At 41.1% G+C, this 20,019-nt stretch overlaps 1 protein-coding gene across 5 annotated transcripts in view; it reads left to right on the top strand.

The window, feature by feature from the left end:
* DCLK1 (doublecortin like kinase 1) overlaps window positions 1-20,019 on the top strand; it is a 408,196-nt gene that overhangs the window by 355,401 nt on the left and 32,776 nt on the right. For 4 of the 5 annotated variants that reach the window (XM_056561922.1, XM_056561921.1, XM_056561920.1 and 1 more), the window contains 3 exons: window positions 13,167-13,300; window positions 14,369-14,446; window positions 17,099-17,195. In XM_056561922.1, the coding sequence (XP_056417897.1) occupies window positions 13,167-13,300; window positions 14,369-14,446; window positions 17,099-17,195 (309 nt within the window). The remainder of the gene's footprint in view (window positions 1-13,166; window positions 13,301-14,368; window positions 14,447-17,098; window positions 17,196-20,019) is intronic. The other variant, XM_056561919.1, reaches the window with a different exon arrangement.

Here is a 20,019-nt window from a genome sequence, read left to right as displayed (position 1 = left end):
TGAACAAGAGAAAGAAACAAAAATCACAGATTTTTAGTGACCTCACTGTTAAACTTCTATTTGAAAACAGTGGTGAATATCATGTTATTACATTGAAGCCAAAGTGTGAACCCAGACATACACCAGAAAACCAAATAAATTCTACCGTACATCGCATCAATCTAAGATTACATCAATCTATTATTTTATTTTAAGTATTTGCACAAAAAAGAATTACTGTTTGAACCACATGCACCACTTTTTGATTCCGGCTCGTGAAGCAGGTATGGATATAAGCAGAGTTACTTTTTATCTATTTCATGTCTACATGTGACATTTAGTATACTGGAGACATTTCTGACCCTATTCAATTACTAGGGATTGGGAGCAGCTGGTTTCTCTGCAGCCGCTATAGCTATTCATCCATATACTCAGAGATGTTATTCCCTATTCACAGGATAGGAGATAACTTGCTGATTGCAAAAACGGAAAAACAGATGTCAAGCATGCCCAGAGAGAATAGAGTGGCAGTGCACACGCTTGGCCAGAGCTACATTGACTTCCTATGAGGCTTCCAAACATTGCCAGGTTCAGTGCTCAGCAATATTCAGAAGTCCCATAGAGAGTAAATGGAGTGGTGGCTCAGCATGCTTGCTGCCGTTCAGGCAACTCGAGGTACACTTGATCTCCATTCTTGTGATTGGTGGGCTTCTCAGTAGTTTGACCTCCTCCAATCAGCAAGTTAGACCATAGCCTGTGGATGCGACATAACTTGACATCTTAGGATATCCCCCTTAACTTGGTATCATTTCCATCATTTTGGTTTTCACAATAGCTTTATTTTCTGTACTATATGTACAGTAGCAGTAGTTGTAGACTTGCTCTAATACAACATAAGGATCCATCAGTACTTACTGGAGCCCTAACAACTTTCATGGAACCAGCAACAGCCATCTGGAATTGGGCAGTATGAGTGACAGTAGTTGGTGCCCCCAATTCATGGTAAAGCATACTTCATTATTGCAAAAGGCTTTTCTCCTACGACTTCTCAATTATATAATCTAAAACAGGGGACGGGGGGGGGGGGGGTGGCAGAACACCCACAGGTTCACGACAAGGTGAAAAGTGACGTTGACTTCTTTGGCAGTGAGGGAAGACTTTGTAAGACAAAGACAGATTTCTCTTTCCAGACAAGAGACAGATCCCAGTACATTTATTTAAAAAAAAATGTCCTTATTACTGAAAGTTGGCACACAGGAGATGTGAACTTGAACAAGGTCATTAAAAATACGCTGCCAATATTCCTGAGTGCCAACCTAGCATTTAGCATAATAATCAAGCTCACATTAAAGATTAAGACGTATATCTCTATTCTAGGTGATACATATATTCAATTATACATAGACAGCTTAATGTCTGATCGCGGGGGGCCCGCTGCTGGGACCCCCCGCGATCTCCCTGCAGCACCCGCATTCTATACTGGGACTGCGTCTCTAGTTTCGGAAACCTCCGGGTTGACGCTGTCACGCCCCCTCCCATAGACATGAATGGAGGGGGCGTGGCGTGACGTCACATCCCCAGTCCCAGAAACCCGGAGATCGTGGGGGTCTCGGCATCGGGCCCCCCGCGATCAGACATCTTACAGATAACATGTTTTTGCCTGGAATACCCCTTTAATAGTATGAGGCACAATAAAAACAGTCGTCTCTAAGGAGCTATCCATTAGTTCTTAGGCAATCTTGCTACAGCCTGAGAACTTGACATATTAAGCCTGCAGAATGTTTTAATGGTGAGGAATACCTGGGACAAAAAGGTAGGCATTGAACATGGTCCATGTATGGTTTCCAAACCATGTATAACCAATGAAAGTTTACATTTCTAGAATGTGTTCTGGCCCATTTAACCCAAAAATAGATGATTTGACTATTTGATTATAAGGCAAATTGCAGCAAATAGCCATCAGAGACAGGGACATGGAAGTAAAGATTAAACAGGTCTTCTCCCAAAAAAAAATTTCAGCAAAGAAAACACAAAATAAAAAAAATTTAAAAAAAGTGCTTATTTAAAGGAGTACTCCAGTGCAGGAACGCTTATCCCCTATCCATGTAGCACTTTTAAGAAAAACACAGCATTTTTGCAGTCTTTTTTTTGGAATGTTTTACAAGTTTTTTTTGTAAGCAAAAAGTCTTGCTAAAATAGACAGTACTGAAATATACCGAACATTACAAACAATGATTTTGTGCGGCTTTTTTCTTGAATGGTTTAATTTTTGGGAGGCATACAGATTTACAGATTTTTAAGTGCTGTAATAAAAAGGTGTGTAAAGAAGGCCTTATAGTAGTATATTCAAATATAGGAAAGAAAAAAGAAAACGGAGAGGACAGCGCCTCGTGTAATTCCGTGGGTATTATATCCCACACGACCCCTGTGTGATATGCGCTGACCTGGGGTAAGTCTTGATATAAGCGTGTCACCCCTCCGTGTGGGGTCAGACGAGAGATCTCGGGCTGCAGCCTGCAGTGTCTGGCCGAAACACTCAGACAGAGGTCGGCAAAGGATATGGAGATATTGGTGGTAAAAATGTGCGGTAGCGCTGCTTTTCGGAGATCAGGTTCACTTTCAGTCCGGTTTAAAACAAAGTATTCACATTTATTAGTGCATACATGTGGTGGACAATCATGCAAGACGCATTTTGGGGGTTACCCTTTTCGCAATTGCAAAATAAAAATGTCTCAATTTTTACAGTATTGTTACATTTAAATAGTAAAAAAGGCACCAAAAAAACAGGACCAGAGGCCATCCCAAGGGGCGTAACATGGGTGGTTTGTATAGCGCTTTCATGACACGTTGTTGTACATAAAAACATATATTTAATAAAGTTTAAACAACATATGATAAAATTGGTAGTGGATGCAATATTTTATATGTCGTGGTTATTCGTGTAACGGTAGGTGAATATTTTGAAGTGTGGACAATACTTCAAGTTATTCCCGTACTGGGTTCGCGCTAGTTCATTCATAAAAATGCTGACCAATCAACAGGCTCAAAGGACCATACGTCATTTTTCTTGCGGGCGGACCGGGAGCTTTTATTAATATAGTCACGTGTTCCAGCTTTCAGCCAATGCTCTATCAGTTGTTTTCAGAAGAAAGATGGCCAATCAGAATGATGCCGACTTTGATGTGTATTAACAGTACGCTGTATTCTTGATGTCATATCAGCCATTCGCAAGCTTGCTGATGTGAGGGCGCCAAACCATCCATTCAAAAGGAGCTGGTTGGCCAATCAGGTTTGGACTGTTTTTTTTTTTTGTGGTAGTAGTCGTATTGTTACGTGTGGAAAGGCAACCAATCAGCTGCAAATTGATGACAGGAGAATGGCCAATCAGCCTGGTGCCTCTCTAATGTTGAATAGACCTCCCGTTACACGAATAACCACGACACATAAAACATTGCATCCACTACCAATTTTATCGTATGTTTTTTAAACTTTATTAAATATATGTTTTTATGTACAATAACGTGTCATGAAAGCGCTATATAAACCACTCATGTTACGCCCCTCCTGTTTTTTTTACGCCTTTTTTACTATTTAAATGTAAAAATGTAGACATCTTTTATTCTGCAGTTGAGAAAGGAGTAACTTAACCCCAAAATGCATCTTGCATGATTGTCCATCACATGTATGTACTAATAAATGTGAATACTTTGTTTTAAACCGGACTAAAAGTGAACCTGATCTCCGAAAGGCATCGCCACCACACAACATCTTTTACCTCCAATATCTCCTTATAGTAGTATAATCACCTCCTGAAACCAGTCCCTGTCTCCAGCCACATGCAGCTCTTGTTAGGCAGCCATTACTCCAGTAATAGGCTACATATGGCGGCACACATTTATATAGTGATGCATTCAATTACTGTTGTGCAATTACAGTTTTATATCTTTGTTAAACCAGAAGATTTTCTGCAGTCTATTAACTTAAACCATTAATCAGAGAGTATAAAGCACAGAATCCTAGCAGTGTTTACTGTGAATACACTACGAGGCCTAATTCATAGATGCCCATGCCTGAAGATGGTGGTGTGAGACTACCGAAACTTAGCTTTCTTTTTGCTTGGTGTTTTATGGAATAAATTCACTTTTTACATTGGAATACATTGTGTGTGCTGCGGTCCTTTCCACTGCTGCCCATGTAAAGCTACATTTAATTCAGATAAGTAGCCTTTGTGTGGGATATACATAGGTAGAACGGTATGATGACCTATAGTGTGGCATACTGAGCCTTGTTCATTGATTTTATTGGGCTGAACGTATTTAGCACTTTTCACTGAATAACCAGAAGGGCAGGGACTTTATTGCAATGTGGGGGGGGGGGGGGAATGCTGGGCTCAGTGGGTGTGAATAGGAGCATGATTTGCACCCATTTAGCTTCCTAATCACACAGTGATAGTGGCCATAAATGTTCAGAGATTTCAACAGAACTTTCCAATAAAATGGATGCCTGTTATAGACGCAATACTTTGGCATATTGCTATTAGTTTGTGCTTTTTATTTACTTATTTTTACATCTCCTGAGGTATGGTATAGTCTGCTTTTCTATTATATATTATATGTCATTGTTTGCAGTATACTGGGATATACAGGTCAGAAGGAGGGCACTCTACTGGAAAGAAGTCATGGCTTGAATGGTAATGGTGTGTGTCTTAGCTGCGCTAAAAATGTGCCACTTTTTGGCTCACACTTTTGGCGTATGAAGTAAGTAAACTAGTAAAAAGTGTAAACTTAGACAAGACAGTCAAAGTTTTTTTTAAACCACTGGCCCACTCTTGGACTATCTAGGTTAACACTGTCTAAGATGGTGTTTTATTATATTCTATGTCTACTAAGAGATAATATAATGAAACTAGGGGTTTAGTCACTTTTCTATATATAAGAAACAGAGTTAGGGTCATAGATTACCTAATACAGGTGGCTTACCTGGGTGTGACCCACAGCAACCAGCCAGAAGCTTTCTATCATTTTCTGAACTTTGATTCCCGAGTCACCATTGAAATAGGATTATGGTGAGGGGCAAAACCTACATGGTCCCCCTTAGCTGAACTCAATAAATGTGTCTTATTAGGACTACATACTGTATACTCCAATCCACATCCTTTGGTGACAGCATGAAGCCATGTTGACTAACATATCTATAATTTTATTGTACATTGTTAAAGGGAATTTTATGTTGAATATTAAATATATTTATGGGGACAGATGTGTTTAACTAGATGTGGTTTTAAAAGAATCTTAAATACATTGCTTAGCTGTCATCCATGCAGACATCCTTCCCTGGCACTAAAACAGACAAGTGTGGCTCTTTCTTTGACTGCAGCAGATGAAGAGATCCAGTTGTATTTGTTCATTAAAAACCTTCTTGTAAGCCAAAGATTGCATCAGAGTCTCGTGAACCAATTTGCTCTCTGAGCCGTCAGCACGAGTTACAGAGAGGAGAAATGACTGGGAAACCAAAACTTTTCCCATCTTGTCGTAAAATTATAGCACACTAAATAAAAACTGTCAGACCTGGGTGCCAGCATGTAATTCCCTAATAGGACTTATGTCTTTTCTTACTTTACATTATTACACTACTTGATTTTGAAGAACCGCATCACATACTTCATGTACTTAAAGGATATGGAGGACATTGCAGACACTTTTTTTTATTGAATTGTATGTTGTTTATTATATAAAACATATTTACAATTAGTTTTGATTAAGAATTTTGAATCATTTCTCTTCTGCAACTTACAATATAGTAGAAGCGGCCTGATGACGTTCTGTCACGTGGGGCAGGGATAAGTGCAGCCCTAAGATCACCTACAGCCACTTTTTCTGCCTACTTGAGTATCCGCACTAATTGACAGGTACTCATCTGGATAACAGTCCCTCAGTTCTCAATGAGTGCAGGGGTGTAAAAAGGTCCAAAAATAATAACCAGGCAGAACAGACATCAGAAAAGCAGGTCAGGGTACAAAGGATTAACAGACAAAGCACAAGAAACGAAACACAGGAGACAAACATACCAACATATAGAGAGTGGTCAAATAAGCCAGGTCCAACACGAGATAGCAGCAAAGGTACTAAATCAATAAGTAGAGAAGAGTAATGTCACATTCCAAGGTCAGAATACACAGGATTTAACAAACACGGAGTATACAAGAGCTAGTGCAGAGGAACTGAACACAAGTTGAGATACAAACTGACTGGGTATTCTGTGCAGCTGATAAAGGCATAGATGCTGTGACCAGATGTAATAGGCTCGATGTCCAAGCCCGCTGATAGGCCCGGGTGCTGTCACAGCAATGCATGATACTTCAGCCAAACACAGGAAAATGAACCCTTAAAGGGGAACTCCACTGACCAGTGTTGGAAATATTTAGTTCCGAACGCTGTGTGCTTGCTGCAGGGGTTGGCCATGCCCCCTCATGACGTCAGGCCACGCCACCTCAATGGGGGTCTATGGGAGGGGTCGTGAAGGACACCATGCTCCCTCCCATAGACTTGCATTAAGTGGGCATGGCCTTACATCACAAGGGGGCGTGGCCAACCCCTGCAGCGCGCACACAGCGTTTGGAACGTTTAGTGGCCAGTGGAGTACCCCTTCAGAAGCAGATCCTACTTATTACATGTTTAGAGCTCATACAAATTTATTTTAGTTTATTTTAGCTGCAGACTGATCCATAAGAGAACTTATTTATCTGTTGACATTTGTTGTGTTCCTACATTAAACTAATCCTAACATACAGCAAGTACAAACAATACCCCGAATAAATGTAACCTTCTGATATGATTGCATGTATAATGCATCCATTTAAAAAAACACATTAACAACGCATTATGCAACCTCTGCATAAGTAGCCAAAAAAGCAAAAAAGCTAACTCATTATAAAATATAGTGTTATATGTCAGGAATATATCACCACCAATAAATGTAAAACATGTTGTACCCCCGAAAGGGTCCTAGCTGCAGCAATAATCTCTCCAAGAAGAGAAATACATTTTACAACCAAATTTTTGGCAAAATTTTAAAGGTATAGAATGTTTTTACCAAATGGGATGTTTGTGAGCATTATTGGTGGCTTCACTCTGCCCATAACAATGCTCCTTGCTGTTTCCTCCTAAAATACTCACCCTGGTTCCACCAATATGTTTGGCGTCCACCTTGTGATGCAATCATTCACAGCGCACCCATGTTAATCCCTCTACCTTCTGTCAGGAACTATTTTGAGCTCCATAGACTGCACGGTTGTACCTGTAGCACTTGGGATAGGATAGATAGAAAAATACAGAACATTTTATTTAAAAAACTCAGCAGGGTGTATTTTTATCGCACTCACAAGAACAGTCTCAAAGGCAAACCAATCACTGCAGTCACAGTGTCCAACTGGTTTCATCAGGTGGATCCTGATTTCATCAGGGATCCTGATCCATCTTAGAGCCTGATGGAACAAGTTGTCGATGAAATTGAGCCAATTGCATTGCATTGTAACACATTCAAGCTGCAGAAGAGAAATGGTACTACATTTTAACTATACCTAATTGTAGAAAAAAAAAGTTTTATTTAATAAAATGCACATAATACAATACAAAAAAATTACTGCAAAGGTGTCCATAGACTTTAAGACATACCGTGTTTCTCCGAAAATAAGACCGGGTTTTATATGAATTTTAGCCACGAAATATATTTACGATATGTACATTGAACAACATACATTGCCCCCTAATGTCCCCCCGCCGGTTTATCAGCCCAGTGCTGCACCCCACATAGGGGGACTAATCGTACCGTATGTCACCCGCGAGCGCTGCTTCTCTCCCCCCCCCCCCCCTGCCAAATAATTATCAGCCGCTGCGCTGTACTCTGTATTCCTGTGCCCGGGCTGCAAATATTAAAAAACTAATTTTAACTTACCTTCATCCTCCGTTCCCCTGTTGCTAAGGAACCTGCCTCATGGTCCATCCGCTGTTCTTGCTGCTTCCTGGAGATGGGAACGTCACAGAGCCTTCAGCCTATCACCGGCCACAGTGATGTCCCGCCTCTGCCGATGATAGGCTGAGCCCACTGTCATGTAAGAAGCCGGCCGGCTCCTCACATGACAATGCGCTCAGCCTATCATCGGCATAGGCGGGACATCACTGTGGCCGGTGATAGGCTGAAGGCTCTGTGACGTTCCAACACCAGGAAGCAGCAAGAGCAGCGGAGAACAGGGACGGCGCGGTTCCTTAGCAACGGGGGAACGGAGGACGAAGGTAAGTTAAAATTAGTTTTTTAATATTTGCAGTCCGGGCATTGCCTAGGTCTTATTTTTGGGGTAGGGCTTATATTGCAGCCCACTCCGATAATCCAGCTAGAGCTTATTTTCGGGGTAGGGTGTATTTTCGGGGAAACAGGGTAGCACCATAACAGCAAAAGCACTTTGTAATGTCTAAGCACATAAGGTATACAGCATTCAATCTGTATTTCCTAGCCGGGGATTCCCTACTTTTCAGGTACAGCAACTCATGTGGTAAATCCCATTATAGCAATAGTTGAGCAAATAAAGATACATGTGTTGATCTTATGGGAGGCAACTTCATGTCTACCTATGCTATCACAAACAGCCCATAAACATTGGAGTATTGTGAATGGATATTGTCATTACAGTCATTCTCATGCATCATGCATAGCTAGGCTAGAATAGCTTGTTTTGGCTAGCAATTATAAAATATGTATGGATTTGCTATCATTTATTATAATTCTATATATATATATATATATATATATATATATATATATATATCATTTTTTTATCCAAATTTTTCTCCTTTATATTATGCAATTAGAATTAACAAAACTTCTATCAATAGAATAAAATATTGTTGTGTGTGGTATTACAACTTGGTTCCATTCACTTCAATGGAACTGAGCTGCTGAACCACACCCAACCTGGAGACAGACCAGAACCTGTTTTTGAAAGAAATTAGCTCTGCTTTTATATTTCTGGATAACTCCTTCAATTCAAAAATCATCCATATATGTGTGAAGGTAACAAGATGCAATGGTCCATTGGTTAGCATTATGCATTATGTTGTGTAGGGTCCTGGCTGATTTTGACAGTGATATCCCTTACTCTGCAGCACCTGATTCATTGATAGAATATAGACAAATATATATATATATATATATATATATATATATATATACAGTGATCCCTCAAGTTACAATATTAATTGGTTCCAGGACGACCATTGTATGTTGAAACCATTGTATGTTGAGACCAGAACTCTATGGAAACCTGGTAATTGGTTCTAAAGGCACCAAAATGTCATCCAAAAATAGGAAAAAGTGAGAATTAAAGAAAATAAGTAGATAACTAATATAGATAAAGCAAATCCTTACATATAAAAGTAAGAAAGATCTGCTGGGAGCTGTAAATCACTGTCTATGTCAGTGTTTCCCAAGCAGGGAACCTCTTGCTGTTGCAAAACTACAACTCCCAGCATGCCCGGACAGCCAAAGGCTGTCCGGGCATGCTGGGAGTTGTAGTTTTGCAACAGCTGGGGGCTCCCTGTTTGGGAAAAACTGGTCTATGTAGAGGACAGGAGCTTCTTCAGGGTCCTGTACAGTACACACAATGTCCTAAAAAAGTAACATGGAGTTGCCCTCACCTGGTGTCCAAAGGAGCAGCTAACCCTGATACAGGTAAAGAGTACAGAACATGTTGTACCACCCTGTACTGTAGGAAGCGCTACCAGTCAGCCAGTCAGTGCATACGCTTCAGTAATACAGGGGTTTTACCAGTAAAATGCCTATTCTGATTGGTCAGTTCTTCCAGCCAGTGACACATTTCAAAGATCTAGACTGTCCGTAACATTGTATGTTGAGTCTGGTTTCAACTTACAATGGTGCAGAAAAGACCATTGTAAGTTGAAACTATTGTATGTTGAGGCCATTGTAAGTTGAGAGATCACTGTACATATAAAAACATGTATTTCTTCTTAAAGAAATGTTTTGTGGGCTATAGGAACTAGTCTAGACTTACCCATGACGATTAACATTTTACATTGTTATTATGGCACCCGGAGGAGTTTCTTTTCTAAATTGTTTCCAGTGTCTTCTTTTCATTGCCAGGAACAGGTCAAATTGCTAACATGGCATTTTCTTCTTTTTGTTCCAAAACAAATGATTACATTGTTGGTTGATTGTCGGGGAGCTGGCAGGACTAGGCAAAACTGTGTTGTTTTTCTTTTCGCTAGCTTGCAATGTGTTTAACATATGCTTCTTCAAGCTAAATTGGGATAAATAGGAGGGATACGGAGGCAGCCATTACACTACAGCAGTATAGTTGGAATGAGGTTGTGAAATTGTTCTGCTGATTAAATTATTATTGTTATAATATGTTCTCATGATATAATGCAAAAAGCATCTCAATTAATTGGGGCCGACTACTAAGATTCCTTACAGGTCTGTCCAGCAGGAAGACAAACCAAGCATGAATTCTCTGGTTTGGCAACCGACTACATAAAGGCCGAGCTTTTGTATTTGGATGAGCTATGATATATAATATCCGCTGCTGCTTCGAAAGCAAAAATGCTTTGATTTATGCTACAGTAATTATCAATATATTTGGGGGGAATTTAGAATGGTTGTTAGAACTGATTTTTATTTAATAGCTGTGCATGTATTGAAAGGGGTACTCTGGTGGAAAAAAAAAATTCAAATCAACTGGTGCCAGAAAGTTAAACAGATTTGTAAATGACTTTTATTTAAAAATCTTAAAGGGTACCTCTCATCAAAAAAACGTTTGATATATTATAGATTAATGTATGCAGAATAACTTCACAATTGCATGTTATTAAAAAATATGCTTCTTTCTATTTAATTTTCCACTTTGAAGAAATGACCACTAGGGGTCTCCCTACCAGTCCTGGCAGCAAGCATTTCAGACTCATGCTGGAGTCCTAAACACTACGAGCTGCCAGTCTGCTTTGTTCACAAAGGAGAACACTCAGAGCTGCCAGCCTGCTTTGTTCACAGCCTGTTTGGCTGTGAACAAAGCAGGCTGGCAGCTCTGAGTGTTTAGGACTCCAGTATGAGTCAGAAATGCTTGCTGACTGGACTGATCGGGAAAAATACAATAGAAAGAAGCATATTTTTCAGTACAAGCAAATCCACATAGCAAACCTCTCCTCCTCTGGACACTTCCTGACATGGACAGAGGTGTCAGCAGAGAGCACTGTGGTCAGACTGAACAGAACTACACAACTTCTTCTGTAGTTTACAGCAGCTGATAAGTATTGAAAGGGGTACTTCAGTGGACAAAAAAAAAAAATCAAATCAACTGGTGCCATTAAGTTATACAGATTTTTAAATTACTTCTATTTAAACATCTTAACCCTTCCAGTACTTATCAGCTGCTGTATGCTCCAGAGGAAGTTGTATAAATCTTTTCAGTCTGACCACAGTGCTCTCTGCTGCCACCTCTGTCCGTGTCAGGAACTATCTGGAGTACAAGTAAAGCCACATAGAAAACCGCTCCTGCTCTGGACAGTTCCTGGCACGGACAGAGGTGTAAGCAGAGAGCACTGTGGTCAGATTGAACAGAACTACACAACTTCCTCTGGAGCATACAGCAGCTGATTAGTACTGGAAGGATTAAGATGTTTAAATTGAAGTAATTTACAAATCTGTTTAACTTTCTGGCACCAGTTGATTTAAAAAAAAAACTGTTTTCCAATGGAGTACCCCTTTAGGCTAAGTTTCCACTTGTTTTATTTTCTGGCAGTTTTTGGAATACGGCCACTGCAGTTTTTGAGCCAAAGCCAGAAATGTATTCAAAAGGAATAGGACATATAAAGGAAGGACTTACACTTCTCCTCCCTTATGGATCCACTTCTGACTTTGGCTCAAAAACTGCAGTGGCAATATTCCCAAAAACTGCCAGAATTAAAACAAGTGGAAACTTAGCCTTAATGTAACTTAAACCATGCACATCCGTATATTTCCATATGGGTCTGCACAGCCGTAATCTAGATAATCAGATATTGAAGTATAAGGGCTTATTGGACTTGTCCCCCCGATAACTTATTTCTTGGGCCAGGCTTACATATGTCCATTGATCAGGAGCCATGATGGAGGGGAACACCACATGCTACAAGCTGAATGCAGTGCACCCAGGTTCCCGCACAGTGCTCCACAATATGGTGCTGGACCTGTGGATGAACCAGCATAGTTGCCCTTCAGGGAGGTTTTTCCAGATTGAATGCTAGAAAGCAACTATGCTGGATTGATGTATTTGACCCTGTCTATATACAGATCATAACTATGTGATCAATGGTGGTCTGCCAATTATATTCACAATCTATCTCCATGTAAATCAGTGGGAGTTGGAAGTTTTGCAACATCTGGAGGGCCACAGTTTGAGACCACAGATGTAAATGAATGGGACTGTTGGCCTAGGACTTTTATTCTCATTCACTGCACTTTGTCATAAGTATGTCTTCCAGAACTTTCTAGGCGGCACTTAAATAGGTACAGGTGTTTGCAAACCACAGACCGGTCCAGTAAGATATCTGCCTATTCCTAGTGCTGAAATTGGGATTATTTAATAAGTTTTACTTTTATATATTTTTTTATACAGAGATGAAACGGGGAGTCTCTCTCTTTTTTCATCCCCCCCTTATAAAACCCACCTAAAGACTGCCATACACATTAGTGAAAAGTCGGCCAAAGGCCTCACGAGTCTCCCCCCCCCCCCCCCCCCCAACAGATGAAGAAAAGGACTGGCCAATTCTCTTGTTTTGGAGAAGATAAGCCATGGCCAGAGGAGTCTGGCAGTATGACAGGGGTGCGGAGATCGTGGGGGTCCCGAGTGGTGGGATACCTGCAATCTAACATCTTATCCCCTATCCTTTGGATAGGGGATAAGATGTTTTCAGTGGAGTACCCTTTAACCCTCTGTCTCATCCAACTACAGATGTCAGGGACAGCCTGTCACCTGTAACACTAGCATTAGAGTTTCTGCATATAGCCCTTTTACTTAGCATGTAATGTAATGATATAACATTGCCTATCAATTATATGAGCTACATTGTAGCAAAGTCATTAACTATATACTATGAATGACTGTATATTTGTGCTAAACATGTACTCCCATTACTTTGTAGGTGTATGAACACCAGGACGGCAGTAAATCTCTAAAGCTTGGAGACTTTGGTCTGGCCACTGTGGTTGATGGACCTCTTTACACTGTGTGTGGAACCCCAACATATGTAGCTCCAGAAATCATTGCCGAGACTGGGTAAAACATTTCACATTCATATACTTCAAAGCGTATCTGTCAGATCTCACAAAAAAAATGATGTTACTCAGTACCTAATCCTGACCATTTGCTTCTAATTTATATGCCTCTATCGCCTATATTTATTATAAAAGTACCTCTTTTCATTAATTCACAGTGTTCGAAATCTTCTCAGGAAAGGGGGTGTGTCCCTGGTTGTGGTGGTGGGAGTTGATTGGTGTGTCTTAACATGCAGCCTTGTCCATGAGTCATCTCTTGTCCATGACTCACGGACACCCCTTATGCTGCTGCAGGACTGGTTAGTGTTCCAGTAGGTATAGGGACCCCTAGTGGTGGGATTTTCAGGAGCTGTTTTCTTTATTAAATATAAAAAAAAAAAAAAAAAAAAACAACCATATTACAAAAGGTCTTTAATTTTCATCAGTAACAACTTATAAAAAGGTTTTGGATCTGACAATGGCCATTTAAGAACAAAATGATTGAAAAGGTAGTCTGATAAAGTCATATCAATATGCAGATTATGTGTGAAAGGAATTAGTTTAAAAGCTTGTGTTATATATACAATATACAAAAAGCTTGTGTTATATACATTTATGTCAATATTTTTTCTAGAAACTGTGACATTCATGATCATGGCCAGCGTCTGGTTTTGTAGCTCAGTTCCTTCCACTTGGATTGAGCTGCAGTACCAGACCCAGCCCATGGGCAAGAGGGAACCTGCTTCTAGAAAAGAAAAAGCTAATATTTTCTTTGAATCTTATGGAACCTTTTATTCAGGGCTCCTTTGTTTACCTGTTCCTAAAGGTAGACTGACTACTGATAAAATATAAGTGAACCCATAGAGGCATGTGGACCTTTGTAAATGTCACTTATAGGTATGGTTCCTTGAACTCCAACAACAAAAAGGTCCCATAATGCACTTTATTTTTTTGCCTCATAGTAACCCCCTGTGATGTTGGTAGCCATTTTAGTAGAAATTACTAAAATAATCTGGTTCTATGCATTTCAAGCAGTAGGTGATGAATTTGATTGGATTTAGTACTATGGGATATTTTTGTGTTTGTACAGATATGGCCTAAAGGTGGACATCTGGGCAGCAGGTGTGATTACTTATATCCTACTTTGTGGATTCCCTCCTTTCCGTGGGTGAGTTCTGTAACACAACTATTTCTATAAAAACGGCTTTATTTGGGGAATGAGGTTGCAATTTAAAGCTTGTCTTCCACTGTGATGGAGATGATGTGTCACCCATTATCACGCGTGTTAAAAATTGTAATGTTATAAAGCCGTTATCAGGAAGGGAAGACCATTAGAAAGCAATTAAATATATATGTGTCTGTTCATCTCTAAGTAATGTTAATTAGAATGTGTAGATTCACAGGGTTTTACAGTTTCAGTAATATCAAAGAACTATGTATGACTAAAACATAACATTTGTCATGTAATATTAAAATCATTTAAAAAAAAATCAGTTATCAGGATCAGTTATCAATTACGACACAGCAGAAAATGATCAGTGACATAGATACAATACCATTGTGCCTAACCTGCATAGAAACTAAATCCTATCACACCTACAATCGATTCTTCTATGGGGTTTCTTGAAGGGTTTTCCCTCCTTCATAATGAGAGTTCATCAGGGGACAAAATATGGAAGATCATAAATCAACAAATCAACACTAATTATAATGTCATTAATGCCAGATATAGGCAAGAAAATAATATAAGGTCTAAACAATGTACAGAAGGTTAAATGAACCGGCCTACAGTGGTGCCTCCTTCATGTGGTCTGAGTGAGTGGTTTCACTGTGGGCCGATTCAATGTTACCTTTTGTACATTGTTCGTGGCTGATATGAGTATTAATAATTATTGCCAATTTGTTGATTAATGATCTCCAATTATTTATCCTCTGATGAAAGCTAACTGTCTAGGAGGAAACACTTAGGGATGCCCCATAGGGAATCCCTACACTCATACAAAGCTCCAAATCCAATATGTACCCTTACAGTTAATGTAGAAAAAAGGGAACTTCTTACATATTGAGGGACATTTATCAATGTTTGCTTACGTATTCTTTTGTTTAGTAATTTTTTCCTTACTTTTTTTTTGCTTACGTGTGACTTATTTATCAACTGGTTTCAGCCTGTTGATAATTTTCTTTCACGTAAGCAATTTTTCCTTTTTTACTTTGGTAGTAGCTTTTTCTGCTCCATGTTTGAGCTGGAGTAAATTTAGTCAATTTTTAACCCTGCAACTTTTTTTTGCGCAGTTGCGACTGTCGCAGTTAATAAATACCTGACTACCCGTAGTCCATTTTAAAATTATTACTACGTAGTTTATTTTTGGAAAACTTGCTTTTCTCGCTTTCCAGTCAAAATGTTGCACGAAAAATCGCGTAGTCGCAGTTGCGACAATTTTGCGACAATTATTGTAAAGAAAACCTGACTAAACCCGTTGATAAATGTCCATAATTGTGTATACATTGGTCAGCTCACAGTAATCGCCCTCCCACTTTCCAGAAACAGTTTTATACATCTTATGTATTATTAACAGAGTACCTGCCATTGCCCGGTCTGGATCAGGAGATACACTGGAAGTTCCATAGACTTGTATTAGACTTAAAAAAAAAAAAAACACCCTTGCAAATGGGGGTGGGTTATGGTTAACTTTACTCTGCTATATTTTTAGTTGACATATAAGTAACATGTGTGCCAAGTTTCATTGGAATGTCTCCAGCCACTTGGAATTGATGCGGGAACATACATTTCCCATAGACCTGCATGGGACTTCAGACAAAAAAACCTGACCCTTGCAAATCGGGGTCAGTTAGGGTTAATTTAACTATCCTATATTTTTAGTTGACATTTAAGTAAAATGTGTGCCAAGTTTTATCTAAATATCTTTAGCCATTTGGAAGTAATACTGGAGAATATACACATCCACACATTCACACGTTGAGTTTTATTATACTAGCTGAGTACCTGGCACTGCCCGGTTTTTCCTACCTTATCCTTGAGGAAGCTTTTGTCCTCATATTCCCTCCTCATATCCTGACCCCAAATCCCCTCCTCATATTCCGACCTCATATTCTGTCCTCAATCATATCTCAACCTCATATTCCGTCCTCATATCTTGACCTCATATCCTATTCTCATATCCTGTCCCCATATCCCAGCCTCATATGCCGACCTCATATCCTGAGCTCATATCCTGAGCTCATATCCCACCCTAAAATCCCATCCTCATATCTAGTCCCCATTTCTAATCCTCATATCCTGTGCTCAGGTGGGGCTGAGTTGTGATGAAGATATTGTAAACTGAAAATAAAAGGGGTGTGGCTCAAAGGGTGGGCGTGTCTTTGTAAGATGGGGCATGGCATGCGGGGAGGGTGTGGCTTGACAGCCGGACTGACGCATTTACCAGAAGATGCAGAGGGGAGCTTGTGGAGTATGGCACCAGAAGTCCTATATACTTACATGGGACTTGAAACAAAAACCCCATCCTTCACATATGGGGGTAGGTCAGGGGTTAATTTAACTATTATATATTTGTATTTAACATATAAGTAACATCTGTCCAAGTATTATCGAAATATCTCCAGACGTTTGGAAGTTATGCAGTAACATATATTTCCCATAGACTTGTGTGGGACTTTAAATAAAACCCCTGACTCTCACAAATGGAGGTGGTTAAGGGTTAAATCTCTACATTAAAAGGGTACTTGTGCACTGATGATTATAAGATAATATCTTTCATATGTCATGTTATTTTATATTATCTTATTGCTCTTTGAATAGCAGTGGAGATGACCAAGAAGTACTTTTTGATCAAATCCTAATGGGTCAAGTGGATTTCCCATCACCCTACTGGGATAATGTTTCTGATTCAGCTAAGGTAACGTCTTACACTGCTAATATGATAATCTCCGGTGTTACCTATTATATCATGTTCAATAATGGTAATTTCTACATCGCAAATGGTGGTGCATCAATTGACTCATTTCAACCATCACAGAAGTTCACCTCACTATGTTCACGGCTTAAGAGATAATAGCTGATCATTTCAGAACTAGAAGATTTGGTTACTGGAAAATTGGTAACATGTCGTAGTGTGTAAAGCAGATGATACTCAGAACACGGTTGAGCATATTGTGCTTGGACCTGAACAATGATGCACAAACAGAACTATGTCTACGTACAAGTAATTTACCGTATGTATTGCCATATGGTGCCATCACAAAGCTTCTTCCGGTTACAAAAACTGTCGTACCCCATGTAGTGTCCTATCTCCATTGAATACAATGATGACATCCTTGTGTCATATGAATATAAATTGTGTGTAGGAGTTTTCTTAACACTTTTTACTTTTTTCAGGCCTTGGGTGAGGGTTATGGCTTCGGCCAGTGTCAGTAGCTTTGCATCCTCAAAAGTTTTGATCTTGGTTCAAGTTGGATAAATTTGTGGAGGAGTAATTTAGCAATCTCTATGATGTGACCATGGCTTTTAACTTGGTATATGATTATGATATATAAGCTTGTGAAACCAGGCAAATACATGATAGAAAATGATAAAATCGAAAACACTCAGGAGACTATGTGATGAAGGAAAGGAAATAGGAAATGTTATCCTTGGGAAACATTAACAATCCTTGTAATAAATAGGTTATACAGTATATTGACTGTAATGTAACACGAGAAAGGACTGTTTAAAATTAAGCAGAAATATTAAAGACTATCAGTTTTACAATCTTAGTTTTTGTTGATGGACCATGAACATTTGAACTGAAAACTGAAAGATTTTGATGCATATGCCAAAAAGAAAACTACAGTATTTGTTACGCCTAGCGCTCCGGGTCCCCGCTCCTCCCCGGAGCGCTCACGGCGTCTTTCTCCCTGCAGCGCCCCGGTCAGTCCCGCTGACCGGGAGCGCTGCACTGTTTTGGCCGTTGGGGATGCGATTCGCACAGCGGGACGCGCCCGCTCGCGAATCGCATCCCAGGTCACTTACCCGTCCCGGTCCCCTGCTGTCATGTGCTGGCGCGCGCGGCTCCGCTCTCTAGGGCGCGCGCGCGCCAGCTCTCTGAGACTTAAAGGGCCAGTGCACCAATGATTGGTGCCTGGCCCAATTAGCTTAATTGGCTCCCACCTGCTCCCTGCCTATATCTGATCTCCTCCCTTGCACTCCTTTGCCGGATCTTGTTGCCTTGTGCCAGTGAAAGCGTTTAGTGTGTCCAAAGCCTGTGTACCTGAACTTCTGCTACCCATCCTGACTACGAACCTTGCCGCCTGCCCCCGACCTTCTGCTACGTCTGACCTTGCCTCTGCCTAGTCCTTCTGTCCCACGCCTTCTCAGCAGTCAGCGAGGTAGAGCCGTTGCTAGTGGATACGACCTGGTTGCTACTGCCGCAGCAAGACCATCCCGCTTTGCGGCGGGCTCTGGTGAAAACCAGTAGCCTCTTAGAACCGGTCCACTAGCACGGTCCACGCCAATCCCTCGCTGACACAGAGGATCCACTACCTGGAAGCCGAATCGTGACAGTAGATCCGGCCATGGATCCCGCTGAGGTGCCGCTGCCAAGTCTCGCTGATCTTCCCACGGTGGTCGCTCAGCAATCGCAGCAGATTGCCCAACAAGGACAGCAGCTGTCGCAGTTGACCGCCATGTTACAGCAACTTCTGCCTCTGCTACAGCAGCAACCATCTCCTCCGCCAGCTCCTGCACCTCCTCCGCAGCGAGTGGCCGCTCCTAACCTCCGCTTGTCCCTGCCGGACAAATTTGATGGGGACTCTAAACTCTGCCGTGGATTTTTGTCTCAGTGTTCCCTGCATATGGAGATGTTGTCGGACTTGTTTCCTTCAGAACGGTCTAAGGTGGCGTTCGTAGTAAGCCTTCTTTCAGGAAAGGCCTTGTCTTGGGCCACACCGCTCTGGGACCGCAATGATCCTGCCACAGCCACAGTCCAGGCCTTCTTCGCTGAACTCCGGAGTGTCTTCGAGGAGCCAGCCCGAGCTTCTTCTGCCGAGACTGCCCTGTTGAACCTGGTCCAGGGTAATTCTTCCGTTGGCGAGTACGCCATACAATTCCGTACTTTTGCTTCTGAACTATCCTGGAATAATGAGGCTCTCTGCGCGACCTTTAAAAAAGGCCTATCCAGTCGCATCAAGGATGTGCTGGCCGCACGAGAGATTCCTGCCAACCTCCAAGAACTCATCCATTTGGCTACCCGCATTGACATGCGTTTTTCTGAACGACACCAAGAGCTCCGCCAGGAAAAAGACTTAGATCTCTGGGCACCTCTCCCACAGCATCCTTTGCAGTCTTCGCCTGGGCCTCCCGCCGAGGAGGCCATGCAAGTGGATCGGTCTCGCCTGACCCAGGAAGAGAGGAATCGCCGTAGAGAAGAAAATCTCTGTCTGTACTGTGCCAGTACTGAACATTTCTTGGTGGATTGCCCTATTCGTCCTCCACGCCTGGGAAACGCACGCACGCACCCAGCTCACGTGGGTGTTGCATCTTTTGGTTCTAAGTCTTCTTCTCCACGTCTCACGGTGCCCGTGCGGATTTCTCCTACAGCCAACTCCTCCCTCTCAGCCGTGGCCTGCTTGGACTCTGGTGCCTCCGGGAATTTTATGTTGGAGTCCTTTGTTAATAAATTCAGCATCCCGGTGACCCGTCTCGTCAAACCGCTCTACATTTCCGCGGTCAACGGAGCCAGATTG

This window comes from Hyla sarda, chromosome 2 (assembly GCF_029499605.1).
Source record: "Hyla sarda isolate aHylSar1 chromosome 2, aHylSar1.hap1, whole genome shotgun sequence".
In the NCBI taxonomy this organism is placed as follows: Eukaryota; Metazoa; Chordata; class Amphibia; order Anura; family Hylidae; genus Hyla; species Hyla sarda.
Note: the sequence above shows the minus strand (reverse complement) of the source record. Positions and strands in the feature narration are given on the sequence as shown.